The 20070-nt window shown below is 32.5% G+C and overlaps 2 protein-coding genes across 3 annotated transcripts; both read right to left on the bottom strand.

Annotated features, from left to right (window-relative positions):
* Window positions 1-11: 11 nt before the first annotated feature.
* On the bottom strand, window positions 12-2262 carry LOC114406669 (gibberellin-regulated protein 13-like). The gene is made up of 4 exons (XM_028369438.1): window positions 1982-2262; window positions 1304-1429; window positions 685-724; window positions 12-569 (listed from the first exon to the last, which is right to left on the bottom strand). Exons 1-4 carry the CDS (start codon window positions 2048-2050, stop codon window positions 388-390), a joined length of 417 nt encoding a protein of 138 aa, XP_028225239.1. The 5' UTR covers window positions 2051-2262; the 3' UTR covers window positions 12-387.
* A 4360-nt stretch (window positions 2263-6622) lies between these two features.
* Window positions 6623-14330, bottom strand: LOC114406668. 2 transcript variants are annotated; one of them, XM_028369436.1, is made up of 10 exons: window positions 14184-14330; window positions 11300-11518; window positions 10193-10573; window positions 9902-10042; window positions 9715-9818; window positions 9409-9633; window positions 8320-8811; window positions 7788-8215; window positions 7189-7282; window positions 6623-7057 (listed from the first exon to the last, which is right to left on the bottom strand). In XM_028369436.1, exons 2-10 carry the CDS (start codon window positions 11468-11470, stop codon window positions 6946-6948), a joined length of 2148 nt encoding a protein of 715 aa, XP_028225237.1. In that variant the 5' UTR covers window positions 11471-11518; window positions 14184-14330; the 3' UTR covers window positions 6623-6945. The 2 variants fall into 2 exon arrangements, with proteins under 2 accessions (XP_028225237.1, XP_028225238.1); XM_028369437.1 differs by lacking the exon at window positions 9902-10042.
* Window positions 14331-20070: the final 5740 nt, after the last annotated feature.

The following is a 20070-nucleotide window of genomic DNA, read 5'->3' on the forward strand; positions in this document are numbered from 1 at the left end:
AAATAACAAGATTCTCAATAACTCACCTATCACGCATCTTATTCAACCAACTAAATTAGACCTCATTGGTAGCTTCTAAGCATATACTAATGCAAACTTATAACATACTAATAATATTTAAATTTTCATAACGAGAGGACACATATTTGCATTGTGTGTCTTCCTTGTGCCTTGTTTAACAATTTCTAGGGAGGAATTTGACTACAAGTTCAATGCCAGAACAGAAGTGTTCTGTCTTATTCCCTAAGGATTATGAAAGCACACAAAGACAAAAAAGATTAAATTAAGGTACTTAATTTCAATCTGGTGGGTACATATATAAATACATGGAGTGGTGGTAGCAACTAGCAAGGGCATTAAGAGACTTAATAGGTAAAATTTAAAGTTTCAGGGGCATTTTGGTCCTCCTCTTTTTGTCTTCCAGTTGTTGTAGCAAGGGCAAACTTGCTTGTTGCCAAAAGTTCCAGGAGGCACACACAAGCACTTGGCACAGCACTTTTGGCAGAAGAATAGGCACGGTTTCTTGTATTGTGTGTTTGAGCATCTAGCGGTGCAACGTGGCCCACATTCTGCAGTTTTGTGCATTAATTCAACAAACAAATAGCACAAAAGAAAAGAAAAGGAAGAAGTGCTGCAAATTTATATAAGTTGTGAATGTGTGATGGAAGCTATTATTAGTATTACCTTGTGGTTTAAGACTGCCTTCGGTGATGCCATGCTGCAACTGAGGAAAACAAACATGAAGTTAACAAAACAAGGAATTGACAAACTCGTTGGAACAGAATTCAACATGTGGGGCAACAGCAGCACATGTAATTGGTGTTTTAAAGTTTAAGGGTATAATTGTGATGGAAATCAAATTAATGTGTAGAAGACAAATTGGTGTTTTTAATTTGATGAGAGACTAAATTACAATTATCAAAAATTGGATTTATAAATAAGAGACCATGGTCCGAGATTGGATGTCATAAAGAAGTTTGTTCTCCCCTAGAACATTCAATAAACTTCAGACATCGACAATTTGGAAGACAAACTTTTTAATTATATGATACAGTAATTAATTCGTAATGTACTTCCATTTTAAAAAGAAAATCTACATACTTTTGATAATTTGACATAAAAAAATACTTTATTTGATAATGTTTATCATGTTTGATATCTCCCAATTTCTAACAAAACTGACAAAGTTTGCATCTAAGAAGAAATGAAATTGTAATGTATGCTAGAAATTCTCACATTGTACCAATATATATATATATATATATATATATATATATATATATATATATATATATAAACTCACATTGGGAACATGGGACTTGGTGGTGTTTGTGTGAGGCAGCGGAGCTGGAGCGCTGGACAGGGTGTGGGTGGTGTTCTTGTGAGGCTGCGGAGCTGGAGCCTCCACGGTGGACACAACAATCTCAGCCTGAAAGCATAATCATAATTATCAGGGTATATATGTTACCCAAATATAATTAACATTGTTTATAATGTCAAAAACAATACAAAAAAAAAAGTTGTTTATACACTGTAAATAAATCATGTACTATGATTCACACAAATGCATCCAAGCCAACGTTATGAAGAATAGAAAAGGCAAGCCGAGGAAACGCAATGATAACAAAACAAAACAATAAACAAAGGAGTTAAGGAAGTTGCACTATTTTATTTATTAACAAAACTTATAGTTAATGCACATTCAATTCCATTCCCTAAACATGATAATTTTCTACATTTTGTTGCCAATGCTGGTCAAAATAAACCAAATTAACAAACTAAATTCAAGCATGGCATGGGGTTCCACGCTAACTTCAACGTGAAACAACAAAGTGATCTATTGTGAACAAAAAGAATAAAAGAATTTCAAGTGGAAGCAACAATGCAGAACTTAGAAGAAGTAACAGAGTAAAACTACTAAAGCTGAGGTTGGAGTTATCAGAAATTGAGAAAGAGAAACCAATGATTTGTTTTGGCTTACATCGTTTTCCACAAGAAGAAGCAGCATTTGAACAATGCAAAGTACAACAATGCTTAGTTTTCTCGCCATTGCTCAAAAATGGACCTCAGACAAAGAGAAAAGAAGAAACAGAGAGAAGTTATCTCAAGTGTGGTCTTCAGGAACTGCTGGCAGATGAGATTTCAGGATATTTTATAGATGTAATGTGGCTCTAGCCTCTATGTAGTTATGTTAGCTATTGTTTTCCCAAAAGGACAATTACAGACTCTACTTAGACAAAGACAATTACAAGCACATCTTTCCCTACACTTTCCACGCCATACGTTTTGCTATAAGAATTATTTGAGTTACCATATATATGTATGAGTTATGATTTCCAAATTTTTTAATGTGGTGGATGACGTTGAGAAAATCTTAGTTGTCTTAAATTTACTCTCTAACGTGATGGGAAAATGTGGCAGGACACAGTGACACGGTGGTTTTGGCGTGGTGGAAAAGCTTAGTGTGACACAGTAATACATATGTATGTATGAGTTATGATTTTCCGGTTTTTAATGTAGTGCATGTTTAGAAACGTGGTGAATCACATTGAAAAAATCATAGTGGCCTTAAAGTTAATCTCTAGCGTGGTGGAAAAAATGTGATGGGACACACCAATATCATGGTTTTGGTATGGTGGAAAAACGTAGTGAGACACACTTACACATATACGTATGAGTTATAATTTCTCGGATTTTAATGTAGTGTGTTTGGAAATGTGGTGGATCATGTTGAAATCTTAAGATTACTCTCTAATATGGTGAAAAAAACGTGATAATACACACTAACACAACAGTTTTGGCATGGCGGTGGGAAACACTAACACATAGATATGTGTGAGTTATGATTTTCTGATTCTTAATGTAGTGTGTGCTTGGGAACGAGGTGAATCACATTGAAAAAACCGTAGTATCTTTAAAATTACTTTATACCATGGTGAAAAAAAAGGTGATGAAACACACTAACACGGTAATTTTGTTGTGGTGGGACAAACTTACACAATGATTTCTGGGTCCTCAATCCTCACACCAATCCAAACACACATAGTTTATCAAGCCCCTTTCACTTCTCAAATAGGCAATAGCATGGAGTTGGTTAGAAAAGTTAGCAAATCTTAGTACATTAAGTGCATGTATGTTTTAGCCTTTTATTATGAAATAATTACTATTCTTTACCGGCTTTCTGATAATAATAATAAAAAAAGATATTTCCTAAAATAATCCTTTGTTAAACATGCATTTGCAACCATTTCTACTTTAGTCCAATAATTGTTATGCAACGACAGCCGAAAATGTGGATGAACTCGTGACAAAATGAGGAAAAGGGGTGAAAGATATCAAAAGACATTTTTTAAATGGTGGTGACTTCAACTACAAAGTGAAGCCAAGTAGCCAACGCCTATGACAGGGGAATTAAATGATAATTAGAAGAAACAAACGAACCATGGTGAATAATTGCTCAATCTTAACTACAAGTTAAAACTAGGGGCTGATGGATTTCTTTCATGTGAATGGTAGTGTGAAAAGGACAGGTAGCTATCTCACATGTGCATTCCCATGTGATTTCCCAATGCACCCTCAGAGTAACTAACTCAGAGCGTGACACAAGAACTAGGAAGCACCGTACACTAACCTCTCACCCCTTTGCTCTGCCTTGTCTTTTGCATAGACCTGCCACTATGAGAATCCTTTTGGTGCTCAATAGCATTCCCGTGAACTGATTTATGCATTTACTATAAAGAATTTTACTACCCTTAATCTTGTAGGTGTACACATTATTTTAGTTGGTTATATGAAAAATGACCTTCACATTTTACAGCAATCCCTTTCAAGTCTGGAATCACATGTCAAACCAAATCTTGTGAAAAATTTAGCATTTTTTGTTTATGGATAGAGAAATTTTGTTCTTAGTATGTCATGGATCGTGCTGTGTCCATCAACTGAATTAAGTCAAGTAGCATATTTGTGACCAATAATTGGGGATACTGTGTGGTGGATTTGTATAACCGCTTGTAAAAAACTTGGTTGTTTTATTGTATTCTATTTGTTGCAATTTTCACCTTTCCTTTATCCATTCTTAGAATGGGGTACCTTTTTTTATGCATAGAAAAATGTGGGAAGAGTTAACCGTCCACATCAACCAGTTAATGATGGTTAGGTATTCAGTTTGCACTATTGGATTGCTCTTGTGAAGTAACATTTGTGTATTCAACACACGATTTAAGAGGTATCAATAAAGGTTAATTCAGTTGTTAAGGATCATATTTATATTTTATAAGGACACAAATTTGAATCTCATCGATGATGTGAGAACGTGATATGTAAGTATTTTGGTAAATACTCAATAAATCTCGAGACATGCACTGATCTGATAAGTTCCCAAGATTCACTCACCTAAATTTTTAGTAATAAAATAAAAAATAAAAATAAAAACAAGGTTAAACAAGTTTTGACTGAAACCCAAAATTTGTGTCTATTATCCCTCATTCCACGTAACCACATCAAAATGGGTCAGTGTTTTCAACCAAAAGAGATTACATACTACTTGAAAACTTCAAAGCATTCCATTGTTAATCACGAGATTAGTGCTTAAAAATTAAAAAATAATAATAATGCAATCAGAAGTTGAGAATGTAACCTGAATCCTTTAACACTTGCCAGAAACCTTAACACCTTTGTGGTTTCGTTTCACTCTGTGAGTAAATTCAAGTACGTTAATAAAATTATACTGTGGTTGTTGACGTGTATGACATAGACACATTGAGGCAAAGAAACACACAATGCCTGTTTTGTTTGGTCGCATTCTCGTTTGAGGAAGATAGTGGCTGCACCTCTTTACGGTGAGAGAAAAAAACACAGAACAATAGATAACGCTGAAGAGATAATAAGCTAACAGACACAAATGAATAGATTGAAAAGAAACTTCCATTGACATGCTCTGTGAGCACCGATCCATCATTCTTCAAGGATCAAGCATTGTGGTTCACACATATGGAATTCTATGGATACCCTCACATGTTTTAAGTTCTTCACTCAAGAATTATACCACGATCAGGCTCAAAATTGTAAAATACGTTACAAAAGTTACAGTTTTCATCAAAACACTAAGTTTACCGAATTGAAACTTCCGTTCCCCATTCAAGGCATTGCTTATCTCTGTAGACATGTTAAATGGAGAAGAAAAGGCACACCCTTGCCTCAAAAGTTTGGCATATTTAGTAAAAACGTAAAACATAAGAGGAATTAATCTTTACTTATACAACTATACATAATGATTAAAATTATTTTACTACTTAAACCATTTTTGTTTTTTACTATGATATTGATACACTAAAAAAAATAACTAATCTTTTATCAGAGACAATGAACGCACCTAATATAAATATTATTCTCCCAGAACGATTTATTACATATCCAAGGTCAAAAATTCAAACATTCATCAAAGGGTACAAACCACTGCTACTTGTGACATCCTACTACTTAACCAATTTAGTTAAATTGCTAAAATTTACTCCTCTCGTGCTCTCACTATATATAAGAAAAGGGTCGTTTACTCGCCAAGTTTGTTTACTCTCTTTATTAACTTATTGAATACAAATGAAGCAAATCCAAACTTTAAATCATTTAATATCTTTTTGGTAATTATAAATGCCAAACTTTAAATAAATTGAACATTTATAATATTTACTTACATTTAAAAAAAACATAAATTGAAATAAAATTAATTGATAAAGTATCAAATAATCTTCAAATTATAAAAAAATTATAAACTTAATCCACTTAAAAAGAATTTTTAAACTAACAGTTGAATTAATAAAATTTAAGATTTATTAAAGTTATCAAGTTAGACTAAGCTTATTCTTGAAAGAAGTAAATCCCTTCCTATATGTATTCGGGTACTAAATAAATTGGACATCACTTGGATGAAGGATCCAAACCAGCAAACTTTCTCTGGTTCCCGGTAGCTTAGAAGTAATAGCACTTTGATTTTCAATTTTTCACCCACAATTAAAAAAGAAAGAATAAACAATGAAATATATATATATATATATATATATATATATATATATATATATATATATATATATATATATGATTATCAAACTCTTGAGTTAATTCATTAATTCTTATAAATTTACGAGTTTACTTACCTTCTACAAATTGATTCATGTGTAAACTCTTTTTTTAGTAGAGTCTGAGTAGACTCTATAAACTCTAAGTAAATGCAGAGAGTCTACCACCGAATCAACAAGTTAAAAAAATTATATCAAAATGTAAATTGTCTATTTAACGTTCAACATACCTACATTTAGTGTGTTATTCTCGAATAAAAAAATTCTCACATTTAATAACATTAAACCCTTATTCTCTAATAACATCAAACTCTCGATGAAAATGATCTACCACTACTATAACATCTGCAAATTATTAGCTAGTAGAGATGCATTACAAGACTTCATTATTAAAGTGTTGTAAAATTTATGATTTACTATTTTGCTTTATTATATTGTTGAAATGTTTAATTGGTATATTATTTATAGATATTTTGTTATTATTTTTATATGAAGTAGACTCTTACGAGTCGAGTGTATGAAACTCTCACGAGTTTATATAAACTCTCGAGTTTGATAACCTTGTATATGCGCCCAAGCATAAGAGTTATACAATATATTTACAAAATCAGTAAAATAAAATAAAAATGTTATTTTTCTATAGCACACACCATTCTCAGCATGGGAAAAGCAAAAAAAAAAAAAATGCCGACTATACCATACTCAAGAGTAGGAACTTACTAAACTATGGAAGAATAATTTTATAAAGCATTCTACCCATCGAAGAGAGAAAAAAACCACTAACACGAGAGTAGAGCAAGTTGGATGAATCTGTGTTTGTAATTAAATCCCGAGTTGACGATAAGAATAATAAAACCTGAGCCAAAGCCCATTGTCATCTGAAGCATGCAATAAGTGAATCATGACAAAGGCGCCAATACTCTTTGTAGTGCATGGACGTCCATGGCATTGGTGAAGGTAGAAGGGTGCCACGCATAGATGGCATTCTGGTCAATGAGGGAATAAAAGGAAAAAAATACAAAAAGGTGTTATTAAATAAAAACTAAACAAAAAATCAGAGAAACAGGATCATCAAATCATAGAAACCATAAGAGCACTTAGCACCAGGATATCACACCTTTGTCCAATGAGTATTCCATGAGCCACTGTGGAGATGGATGACCCAGAAACTCCCAAAAAAACATGTATGTAGTGAGGTGAGATAATTTTTCCTGAAATTTAATCCATTGAAGTAAGTAATGCTTGTCCATGCAAAATACAATAGTAGCATATAATGCAAATTGTCACCACTCCCAGGTCACAGCAATCAAAATATCAAGAGGAAAAGTCTGATATCACAATCAAAATTTCAATCAAGCTTTTCAAATACATTTCTTAAAGAATGTTTGATAATGTCTGGATCTATGATATACTGCTTTTATCGTGATAGGCAATCAGGAAGAAAGAAAATTACCAAAACAAAACTAAAAAGACAGATCATCACCACTGCTGGATTTACTATAATACACATCAAAGATAAATCACAATATATATCCAAATTCTTCAAGTAAAAGCCACATAAATTAATAGAGAAAGTCTCACATTTTCATAAAACAAAGCTGCACATTGACCACATGATGTCACATTCAATTTCCCTATTAATCAACATAGAGACATATCTTGACAACCAAATACAAGCATCAGTCTGAACCCACAAATAAAAGCTTCGGGTCTCACCTATGCTCAAGTAGTTGCTGTGGAGAGCTGAAACTAGACTACTAGATTTTTCTCTATTGAAATCCTTTAGATGCAATGACTCCTTGTATGAGGTCATTTCATCAGTAATATCAGCACTTGGAGAGGCAGTACTATTACTCTGACAACCAATAATTTCAAGCCATATTCCAGAAGGGAATCTTCCTTGTCTTACCAACCAAAGAAATATCTTGGTATAAGGGGTAACATGAATTACTGAAATAGTGACTTCAATCAGTAGACAGACAAGGTTAATGGTTGTGTCCATGATACTAAAGAATATATAGAAAACGGAAGTAGTTGGTAAAAGAAGTAGAAGTGGTGTAAATAAAAGAGATCCAACAATGTGTTGCTTCACAGTATAGTCAAAGCTATCCAACCGCTGCCTCAGAGGATTCCATTTCCGACCCCTGCCAAAATAGCCAGCAACTTCATGAAAATATGCGAGAAAGAAGAAAATGTGTGCACTTCCTTACTCGTGGCAATCATCTAAAACTGAACCAGAATTCAATACCTGAAAAGCCGCCACAAGGCTGCTAATGCCTGTAATTGTGATGAATATACAAGTGAAATGAACCAATGAAGAGTTGAAATGTGTAAAGTTGCCAGTGCAATCATGTCTATGACCAAAGCAGCAGGAACAGTGAATCCACAAAGGATTCCTAAGACAGAAAGCCCTTGAATAATATAATTGAAGATGTAACCCACAAAGATCCAGAGTGTTGACCATATCTGGACTGCATTCAAAGAAGCCATGCCAAGTACTCCTGCCAACTCAGCATTCAATTTGAAGCCTGCAGGGTTTCCCATTAACCACACACACCCAGAGCGCAAAAATGTGGAAAACCCATGCATAAAGTTCAAAACTGAAAGGCAAACTGATTCTGCGCGATATAGTAATGCCCAGCCAACCAAGTTTCCCAGGAGAATATCAACAACCAAAGTAGACCACATAGAATGCCTATGCATTGCAGCTTTCTCTACATATTCAACACATGATTGTGACCTTACACACAAAAGAATGGTGTTAAACATGGAGAAAACAAAAAATCAATATCAAAAGTTACATAAGGTTAAAAATAGTAAACAATTGCCTCAAAAAATAAAAAAAAATAAACATTTAATTTTAGAAGATAAATTTAAGTTACATTTACAGGAAACTATCACCAGGAGTAATATATTTGTAACTGTAATGTAAATAAAATCCTGTATGTGATTATATTGATGTTGAGATATAAAGGTAGAGGGAGGGAAAAGCAAAGTAGAACAAGGGAAGGAATATACATGGAGGGAGGAAACAGAATGATGCTCAATTCAATCTCAAATTCAAGTCAATAAATTTCCAAGTAATTCTGAAGTACTTAAACACATTGTTATCCATTGTTATCAGTATTGTACAGTAAAGAAACTTAACTGAATCACAGTTTAATTCAGTTTAACCAGTTTAGTTGGGTTTGATTTGGTTTCTTTAACAGCCCCACCAAAACTTGTCCTTTGAAAGAAAACAAATTACATGGACTATATTAAATAATAAAGCCTACAAAATTTGAAACCTGCCACATATCAGACGAAGTAATATATTTTACCTAAAATTTCGTATTACCTGGGGTCATTTTCCCGAAGAAAGATTGGCCAATATAATATCTGACCACAACGGATTCGCATATTAATCCAAGCAGTCTTCATGAATACATTTGTTGATTTCACATATGCCCATGATTCTGATTCGTAACTAAAATGTGTTTGGAAAAACTGAAGAACAATATAGAGCATGGTGGAGATCGAAGCCCAAAATTTGGAAAACAGGTGCCCTATGACAACATAAAGCCTGAAAAATCACAATATAGATCCATCAGAGCTTGAAAGTCAACTGAGCAAGAGATGGTGCATCAATAGTTAAAGTGTGTACATGGGAAATATGGAGAGCTGGCTCAATGATCTTCTTGGGACCAGGTGTGTCTCAAAAATTCTTTTAGCAGCAGCAGTGCAATTAATTGCCAGAATAATTGTATCCTGAGGTGAAATTTTGAAAAGGAGGATTAGCAATGAGGACAAAAATCTGCATACACAAATATGACTAAGAAAAATTCCATTACCAATTCAATGAATTGCTGCTTTTTATGAAGCTCATCGACCCATTTAGGATTTTTAATGGAAGTTTTAGCTTGCTCATTTGAACCCGAATGACATAATGAGAAATGATGAGCACCATAAGAGGGTGTTTCATAAATTATAACCTACAAGTGGTTAAATATCATATCATAATATATATATATATATATATATATATATATATATATATATATCTGTTTGAGAGAGGGATAAAAGTCTTGAGAAATCACAAGTACTTGCAGAAAGGCAAGTAAAAGAAATAATGACTTACATACGTGAACATCATATTGTGACACAGTTAGTCCATTCCAATGAATGTGATGCAATTTTGGAAGCCTGTGTATTACTACATCATTCTGTTCAGGAGAATCAAACATGAGCAGAACCCAATTACTTCTTCCAAGAACATATTGGCTACTTTTCCTCAATGAACCATCTAACTGGAAGCATCGACAACTCATAGAGTTATTCTTTCCATCTGTACCTCCCTCTTGCAAAGCATTGCCATGCTCAGAGAACTTCTTTTTGTCATCTTCCGCCCCATTCATCAAACCATTACTAGTAGTAGGGCCAGTGACACACAGACCAAGCACAGAGAACTTGGACTTATCCTCAAGAACTGAAGGCATGCTCCCACATGTGCCATCAATGATTCCCTGATAGAGAGTAGAAGTTAATCATGTCAGTTATCCTCATTACACCGGATCATTCCAGAAACCAGCTAAGACAAGTTGTATGAAAAATCATTAAAAGAACTTAACAGTGGGATTTTTCCCAACCACTATCACCACATATTGTCATAGAACCAAGATTTTCATAACTAACTCAAAGTAGTTATGCACCATTTCAAGTGTGAATTGATGCCAATCCAAATCAATTTATTTTCCCATTAAACTTTATATGTCTTTTCCACAAATTTGTGAATATCTTGCAATAAATTTTATACGGACATATTACTGAATATTCCAAGAGGAAATATTTCATTTCTATTTAAACTTGACAGGAAGACCCAAAAAAGACTATAAGAGAGGTTATCAAAAAGGATCTCGAAATTAATGGTTTGGATAGAAGTATGGTACTTGATAGAACATTATGGCGGAAGTTGATCCATGTAGCCGACCCCACCTAGTGGGATAAGGCGTTGTTGTTGTTGTTGTTGTATTTAAACTTGACAACTCTTGCAGGAACTTTTTTTAATATCACAAAAAAGGAAACTCAAAATTTCCTCTGCAAGTAATAGTTGTAACAAACATGTTACCGATAAATTCATTGCTACTATTGTTATTTCATTTGCTTTACTCTAAACTGCATGCAAGGAAAAGGGATTGTGGCTGATAAAAAAAAAAGGATAAGGGATTGTGTACTCAAATTCAGTTTTATACCTCAATGCCAGGACTATAACTAGAAAGCAAGACTTCACTGCAAGTAAAGGCTACAATAATGTCAAGGGATGATGGTGAGCAGGTGACAAACCACCCCAACAAAATACTGGATGATGATTCTTCATTTGATAAAAGTTGCTTTGGCCACCAAAGCCTACAATGTCTTCTCATCTTCCTCTTATGATCTTCACATAAACTAAGCTACTATTCATGAAGTCCCTGCAATGGACAGAGGCAAGCATGTGTTTACTTCATTAAAAATTGTCAGACTAAAAAAAGAAAACAATATGCAAATTAAAAAACAGTTTATGTAATAAACTAATAAAAACTTGAAGAAGATTTAGATGGAAGTATAGGTCATATTATATGGTGTACTTCCTTTTTATTACTTTATAAAGGAACATTACATCAAGAATTACAACTCGTGATATCAAGAAATAATGTCAAACAACACAGAAACTATCCCTGAAATATATTGGACTGGACACAGTAAGTTTCTCAGTAAGTTTTTTTTACATAAATGTAACATTGAAGATAAAAAAAATTTACAGTGCAATACTTCCGATTAAGACAATTTAGTACATAAAACAAGATAATACACTTGACAAATACAACAACAGAATTCTTATCATCTTAGGAAGTGCTACAGGTCATCAGTAGATAGAGTAAAAAATAGATAAACAATCTGTCCAAAATATTGTAGAATCTCCCAATTATGTACTTACATAGTGTGTACTCCAAAATTTTCCTTCTAAAACCATTGTCAACTTAATTTGCAGGACATGTGATAATTAGATATCTGAGTTTAAATTTGAACTTAAGAGATTATCTAAATTATTTTTAAATCATATAATCTCTTTCAACCATATTATTGAGGGTGAACCCTGACACGGCGGTGAAGTTGTGCCTTAGTGTCGGTTGGTCATGGATTCGAATCCAGAAACAACCTCTTTGCATATGCAAGGATAAGACTGCATACAATGACCCTCCCCCATACCTTCACATAGTGAGAAGCCTTCGAGCACTGAGGTACGTTAGTTAGTTAATTGACTTAGGCCAATTTGAGAATATGTACAAGGTCTCCATAATGAGAACAAACGAATAATAACTAGTGTTTGTTTTAAAGAAGGGACACGTGTCAGGTGATCCAAACTTTCAAGGAAAACACTTGGTGAACTCTCAGCTAAAAGACATTCATTGGAGTAAGCAGAAATATAACATATAGTGAGTGAATAGGAGGGTGTGAATTCTGTAATCCTTTTCCCTTTCATCAATCTTTTTCCTGATCTTGTCATTAATTTTCTACCTCGGTACTCTAATGTATTCCACCCTGGATTCCAAAATAGTGACTTGAACTAAATGCCCTATCCAGGCCAAGTAATTGACTCCGATTGGTCTTGACAAATGAAGATTGGGGCAGGATTTGGTCTTCTTAACCCATAGAACGCTCGATTCCCATTCTAGTTGCAGATGTAACCAATCCACTATTAAAGATATAGTAGAAAGAAATAATAGAAAAAGAGCTCCAATATTAAGATCCCCATTAGTAACATAACCTATGCGAAGATATTATAGCCATCTCCGATTGTCAGAATTCCGGTTGAATACTACAAAGTACAGAATTTGGGTGTTGCTTTCTTACGAACTGTTCGGTGTAGAAGAAATAGGGTTGAAATGGAGAGACAGTGGAAATAGAAGGGAAGTGTAAAAAAAGGTTGTTTGGCAGAGATGAAATAGATAGGAAAGAAATTTAAAAGTGATGGGTCCCACTTCATTTTATTAACATGCTTAAGTGATGAGAAATTGTAGGGAAATGTTGAGACAAAGGGCTTTTACCATAAGCAACCTTGTTCTTCTCCATTTGCTCGCACAGTTTCTTGCTCATGCCCTGTGAAGAAAATTTGTATCCAAGCGTATTTTAGCCTCACCATACCTACAGGACACATCCCTCCCTCCAATTGTTTATCATTAATGAAAGCACGGTCCCTTGGGTTCAAGCTTCTCCAGCATTGATAATCGATTGTCCATCCTTGAAAATCAATTATAGTCCATTTTTTGCATCCGCACAATATGGAAATTAATTATTGTGGTTTTTTTTATACCACTGCATTTAGCTGATAATCAATTGTATAGGATTGAGGATCGATTTTTCATCTCACATCGCGAGCTATAACACGAGGCTGTGTTAAAGGTAACATTCGGGTAATATAGTACTTTTATTTCTAAACTCATTTCTCCCCTTGCCTTCCATCCTAAACCAAACAAACTCACAAAATTATTTTTTTTCAATTTTATCTCTATGTCTCTCAAAACAAATAACCCATATTTCCACCCTATTTCCTATCTATTTCTCTTAAGTCTTACCTATTTCCATCTACGCTATTTTTTCCTGCTGCCAAAAAGTATGTTAATAATGCTATTTGAAAACATATTCAAAAAAACATAGTTACCAAAGCTTCCAACGCTATCCAGTATCTTAGGCAAAAAAACTTTCACACGTTAACCTAACAATCTATTAAAAAAAACACAGTAGTCCTAAACCTAACAATTGTTAATTAAATTCTAGTTAACTAAATGCTGCAAGCAACATCCTTCTCTCTATTTTTTAAAATCGAGTATATAATTTTGACGACAACATTACACAAAACAGTTAATCAAGAAAACCGGAATAATTGAACGGCACTAGGGCAATTACTGAAGCTGCGTGAGTTAACACTCGACAAAGGATATTGGATTTCTCTAAGTATTGTTTAAAGGTTCCAAAACGGTCGTCGTTACTAAAAGAATTGCAAGCAAAGAGAGAATGAAGTAATTTAAACTGGCACGATCTCTATACATGCAACTTCAAAGAGAGAGAGAGAGAGAGAGAGAGAGAGAGAGAGACCTGAGTTTCGATGATGCACCGCCGTAGAGGCGGCGAAACGGCGGCGGAGTAGCGGAAGTGAGAATTTGGTTGGAGCGAAAACTGCGAGGCTGTGCCTGTGTGTGAGGGTGTGAAACAGAACGAAACCGCCCAAGACAAGAAAATATAAAAGGCAAAATTGCAAAATTGATCTCAAACCTTATGTCCAAATTACATATTTGATCTCTCTATAATTTAATTCACAAATTTAGTCTCCCAGTTTTATAAATCCTTATAAAATTGGTCTTGAAAGCCCGATTTGGATATTGACTGTCAGTTGACTAACACGTGTCAATGTCACGTGTGACTGTCACGTGTCAATGTCATATGTAAACGTCTGAGTGGTTCTTCGTGAAGGTTTCATTTTTTTTTAGGTAAAATTGTACTTTTGGTTCCTCAGTTTTATTCCGATTAAGATTTTGGTCCTCCTATATTTTAATTCACACATTTGGTCCCTCAATTTTATAAATTTCTTTATAAATCGTTCCTGTAAAATGGGTCTTTTGAATGGTTTAGCTACGGGTGCTAGAGACATGGTAGATCTTGATAAATCTCGTACTTCTTTTTCAGTGCAAGTTTTTCACTTACTTGGAACCCATAAAAAAATCACTCTTTGTCTCTCTCTCACTTCCGGTGTTGTTCAACTTGGAAAAGTGGCGCATGAATCTCAACCTGGGGTCTAAAATTTCTAGATCTCTTACTTTAACAGGTTCTGTAGTAACTCTTTTTTTTTCTTTTTTTGCTTCCGCATGCGATATTATGTGTATATGACTTCTTAAGTGGCCTATGTATGACGATGGTATTTTTGTTTGAAATTTGAAATATAACTTCCAGTAATGAAATTTGGCTGAATTTATAAAGGGATTTATAAAACTGGGGGACCAAATGTGTGAATTAAATTATAAGGGAACCAAAATCAAAATTGGAGTAAAATTGGGGAACCAAAAGTGTAATTTTACCTTAAAAAAATGAAACATTTATAGATAATCACTCAGACGTTGACACGTGGCATTGACACGTGATATGTCTGAGGTTAATGGTCAACGTCCAATTCGAACTTTCAGGACCAATTTTACAGGGATTTATAAAACTAGGGACCAAATTTATAAATTAAATTATAGGGGACCAAATCCAAAATTAGAGATAAATTGGAAGATCAAAAGTGTAATTTTGCCAAAATAAAATTGAACTTGCTCTATTTTTTTTTATATTTCAATATGTCAGTGTTTAATAATGGTTAAATACTTAAATTATTTTTTCCTTTAATTTATTATTTTAATTTAATTTGTTTTTTTAATATTTTTGTTGTTCAATTTAGTTTTTATTTTTGTAAAAGAGTTTAATTTGATCATTTTGTTTATTTTATCTAACATAATTAAGTTTGTAGGAATCTATATAATATGTATAATAGAGTCATGTCATCAATTTCATTTATTGTGTAGACACAAATTAAACAACGGAAAAAACAAGGATGAACAAATTAAATCCTTCTAAAAAAAACTTAGATAATTAAATTAAATCCGATAAAAATTAGAAGATTAAATTAAATTTTAAAAAAATAGAAATCAAATCAAAATAATAAATTAAAGGAAACAAAAATTAATTTAACCTTTAATAATTTAATAAAAGCATAATGACCTTGTTATCCTTGTGGATAAAGGTGAAAACCTAAGAACGGTATCAGGGCATTCACCTTCACCTCATTGCCAGGCAAATGACACCACCAAAAGAGATTCTTCGTGTCGCTCTTATGTTGTTTCTACCTTTGGTCTTTCACGTTTCACACTCTTTTAACTTTGATTGCTACCAAAAAAATATCTATTTCGGTGGAGAGGAATAAAAGATGAATATTGATTTATCATTTATCATAAAAATTATTTTTAAAATTAATTATAAATAAATTTGCTTATATAATCTCACTAAAAAGTGTTTTAATGCGTTATACAAAATCCTCAAACGTAAATGACTAATTTTTTTTGTCAAAAATGACTAAAATATTTATTTTTTCTACAGTAGACTAAAATATTTATTAAAAAATTACTGAAAACATACTAATAAACCATTTATATGGATATATAAATAACTATTTTGAGTTTAATTAGAACTTTTGCTTACAAGTTATAGGGATTTAGTCGTGTTCCCTTCCTGATGGGCCTACTAATGAAACTTTGTGGCACCGGCCTAGTTCTATATTCCAACACGATTTAGTACCCCCCCCACACACACACACACAACAAAAACGTTTTTAAAAGGCGAAAACGTGATTAAAACAAACATGCATACTATTTTCCTTTCTTAACTTCATATTTCCATCATCTAACTATATGTTTATTTTACTTTTATTTTAGAAAGCTTTATATTTTAAAATTTACTAATAGATACTAATATATTTAGAAAATGTTAACAGAAATTATTACTTTGTCACTACATAAAGAATTGTTAAAGTGATATCCAGTGAATGTTTTAATTAAACTTAAGTTTGCAGATTGAATTTGTAAAACTGAGTTTCCAAAAAAAAATATTACTCTCAAATATATTTTTAGGGGTAATCAAATATACTTTAAACTAATTTTACTCTTAAATATACTTTTAAAACACTATCACTAAACATAGCTGGTTGATATAAATGTAGTGAGTTTTAATAATACTTGAAATAGCAATAAAACAATAAAATGGTGAGTTGAACAATTTAATAATTACAAAGTTTAATATTTAAATCATTATTTAAATTATTTTAAAAGTCAACATACTTATTATGCATTATCGTGATGGATTGTGATTGAATAATTATGTAAAAAAATTATATAATCAATATATTATCTTTTTTCTCATAATTAAATATTTTTATTTTTATTATTTTTTATTTCACGTATAGTGTGCATAGGTTAAGAAAGGCCAAATACATTTTTAGATGTTTTAAACTACTTAAGAAATAAATATTAAATTGTTGTTGTATTTATAATATAATAAATATTTTACCTCTTCAAAATGTGTAAAAAAAACAAAAAAAACTGTACCATATTTTTTAGACTGGAAAAAAAAAACTGTACCTCAATTTAAGAAACTATATTGTTTCCTGTACATTCTTCCACATCCACATAATCTATATATTATAATACTATTATATTTGTTTACCACTCCAAGGGCAATCTAAGGCGAACCAAGCAAAATAAAAAAATAAAAAACGAAACAACTTTATCTCAATATTTAAATCAAAGTTAATAATTGAGCCACATGGCAGGGCTTAACAATATTTGCATTTATACATTAAGTGGGTTCTATCTTTCCAAGACATAAATAATTGACGAGAATGACATAAAACATTGTATGATCGTGATTTTTGCTGGACCTGGTTTTAGTGGTGCAGAATCACTTATATATATATATATATATAACCAATCTTTCATTTGGTCACGCGAAGCAAGCCATGTGCACTACACTAATTATTAGGGAGATTTTGCATCGGTGCTTCCTGGTTGCTCCCACGTCATCAGACATGGAATTAAGTAGCATGGAATCAAATAGAATTGGTGAACATGCCAAGAAGTGACAAATAATAATGCCTTTCAATAATTATCTAGCACACGGTATCTCTCTTTAAAGAAAGCCTTCAAGAAGTAATCATGCTGAAAAATAAACTCATGTTGTATATAGCATGATTAGGTAGTGTTTGATAGAATACAATAAAAGTGAATTTGAGATAAAGTCGTTGAGAAAGTTTTTAAAATGTATTTTTTTAAATTTGAGACCAGCATTATTTCAATACTGCGAAATTATTTCTTATAATGAAGTTATGTTTTAATATACTACAAAAACTAATTTTCATATTGTGACTTAATTGAGTTAATTTCATTTTATACATTTAACTCTTGTATTTTTTTCATAAATAACTTTATAAGTTGAATGACTTGATAAATAAAATACGAGGCACAAATATGTCAAATAAAAATAAATCAACATAGATCAACTATAAAATGAAAAAACAAGCCAGTCATATATGGATCTTCTTTCTCATTTGATATGTACAACCTGCCTTAGTGACTGCATGCATGGTGTTTATTTGTCCCATGAGATGTTCAATGTGTCATGTGTGGTGTTCCAAGCATCAATTTCCTTATCCTTAGTAACCATTCCTTGATCAAGCATGACTAAAGTAGCCCATAAATTCTCTCAAATTGTTCCTACATAAAAGAATATAATATGATTAAGGACCATAAAAGTGTTTTTGTCATTAAATTCATAGTAAACAATATATATAGAGAAAAAAGAAAGATTTACTTACTCCAAGAGTAACTCTTTTAAAGTTATTTCTTATTCTCAACATTCATTTTCTTGAGATTTAAGGTCAAGATTAATTATTTATTACAATCATGAAACTTTTAAAGAGTTACTCTTGGATTAAGTGAGTCATTTCTCATATATATATGTATAAGCTCTTAAGGGAGGAGACAAGGGTGTAAGGGGAGCCAAAAGTGATGATAAGGGAAGAGTAGGGGTGCAAATAAAGTAGGATGATAATTTAGGTCTTATAAATGACAATAGTAAGAACACATAAGCAAGGTGAGATAAGGTTTCTATAACCAACATAATTAATCTCATAGATGATTGGTTTCAATCTATTAATAATCACTTTGGCAATTGTTTTATAATTAACGTTGCATAAGGATACAAGCTTCATAAAGGAAAAATAGATTAGGTTTATACCACACTATCATCTAATGCATATGCCAGGAGCTTTTGTTTGCAAGCCCTTTAACCTTTCATGAAAGAATATATAAATCTTTAAACACAATCAACAAAAATATGGGACATCGAGTCTTATTGTTCAACTTGAGACCTCAAGGTTTAAGTTGTCATCTTATCCACAATATCCATTGTTTCCTCTCCATGCAACATATGCCCAGGTCACTCGCTAACTTGTAATGCTACCTTACCTAAATTGGATTTGATGGCTTCCAGCTATCTAGAATATGCATCCTATTCGACATAACTACTTTCATAATTATGGTTGTCATGATATCAAGTGTTTGAACACACTCATTTTGAGAAACAAAAGATACAATATTCATATCCAAAAGCAACTTCAAATCATTACACAATCTTTTTTGTCTTGTTTGACTTACTCCTAGAATTGTGTAACCACACTTTTTTTGGTATTATGCTTAAAGGAAATAATGTTAGTTCTACCAACCTGAGTATGTTTTAATGCATGATATTTATCCCTCATAATTGTTTTCTTTTATTTTTGCCACCATTAATTGCTACTTTAATTTTGATAGCAATTAATTGTTTTGACCATTATATTTGTTTTCCTTTTGTAACCACGATTTAGTCTCCATACATATCTTTGTTCCCCTTAACATCACTAATTCTATTACTTACCCTCATTAACATTAGGGTTTACATGTGTAGCATCATTGTGGACTTAACCTAGTCACCACCTTTTATTCGAGAGGCAACATTCACCCCCTATGAATCTTCTTGTGTCTTCAAGCATGATCTTATTGTGTGACCATACAAATCACATTACTTACAAAATAGACAAAGAACTTTATATTCAACATAGAGCCAATGGTTTTGAGACCATAACCTCCCAACTACTAGTCTGTTCAAATTAATTTCAACACATACAAAATGAACTTTCCTCTTGAGGCATCATTATCTCGAAGTTAACCTTGACAGGTCTTTCAATTGTAGCAACTAAATCCAAAAGAACACTTTCATCATAATACTCCATACACAAACTTATAAAATGTAACAAAACTAAGTGTTATTAACTATTTTTTACTTTAAAGGATACAAAATCCATAACCCAAGGTTGAACAACAAAGCGATGATAAAAGATCATCTATGGGCTCCCCACAAATAA

This window comes from Glycine soja, chromosome 3, assembly GCF_004193775.1.
Source record: "Glycine soja cultivar W05 chromosome 3, ASM419377v2, whole genome shotgun sequence".
Lineage (NCBI taxonomy): Eukaryota > Viridiplantae > Streptophyta > Magnoliopsida > Fabales > Fabaceae > Glycine > Glycine soja.

Bases quoted from the DNA above. Each gene is read 5' to 3' on its own strand.
- LOC114406669 (XM_028369438.1), bottom strand. From the start codon at position 2,050: ATGGCGAGAAAACTAAGCATTGTTGTACTTTGCATTGTTCAAATGCTG. The intron at 1,430-1,981 runs GTAAGCCAAAAC...TTATGCTTTCAG, and splicing joins TTCTTCTTGTGGAAAACGAT to GCTGAGATTGTTGTGTCCAC. The intron at 725-1,303 runs GTGAGTTTATAT...TGTTTTCCTCAG, and splicing joins CCAAGTCCCATGTTCCCAAT to TTGCAGCATGGCATCACCGA.
- LOC114406668 (XM_028369436.1), bottom strand. From the start codon at position 11,470: ATGAGAAGACATTGTAGGCTTTGGTGGCCAAAGCAACTTTTATCAAAT. The intron at 8,812-9,408 runs GTAATACGAAAT...TTTGTGTGTAAG, and splicing joins CTTCGGGAAAATGACCCCAG to GTCACAATCATGTGTTGAAT. The intron at 7,058-7,188 runs GTGTGATATCCT...CTCATTGACCAG, and splicing joins GGAATACTCATTGGACAAAG to AATGCCATCTATGCGTGGCA.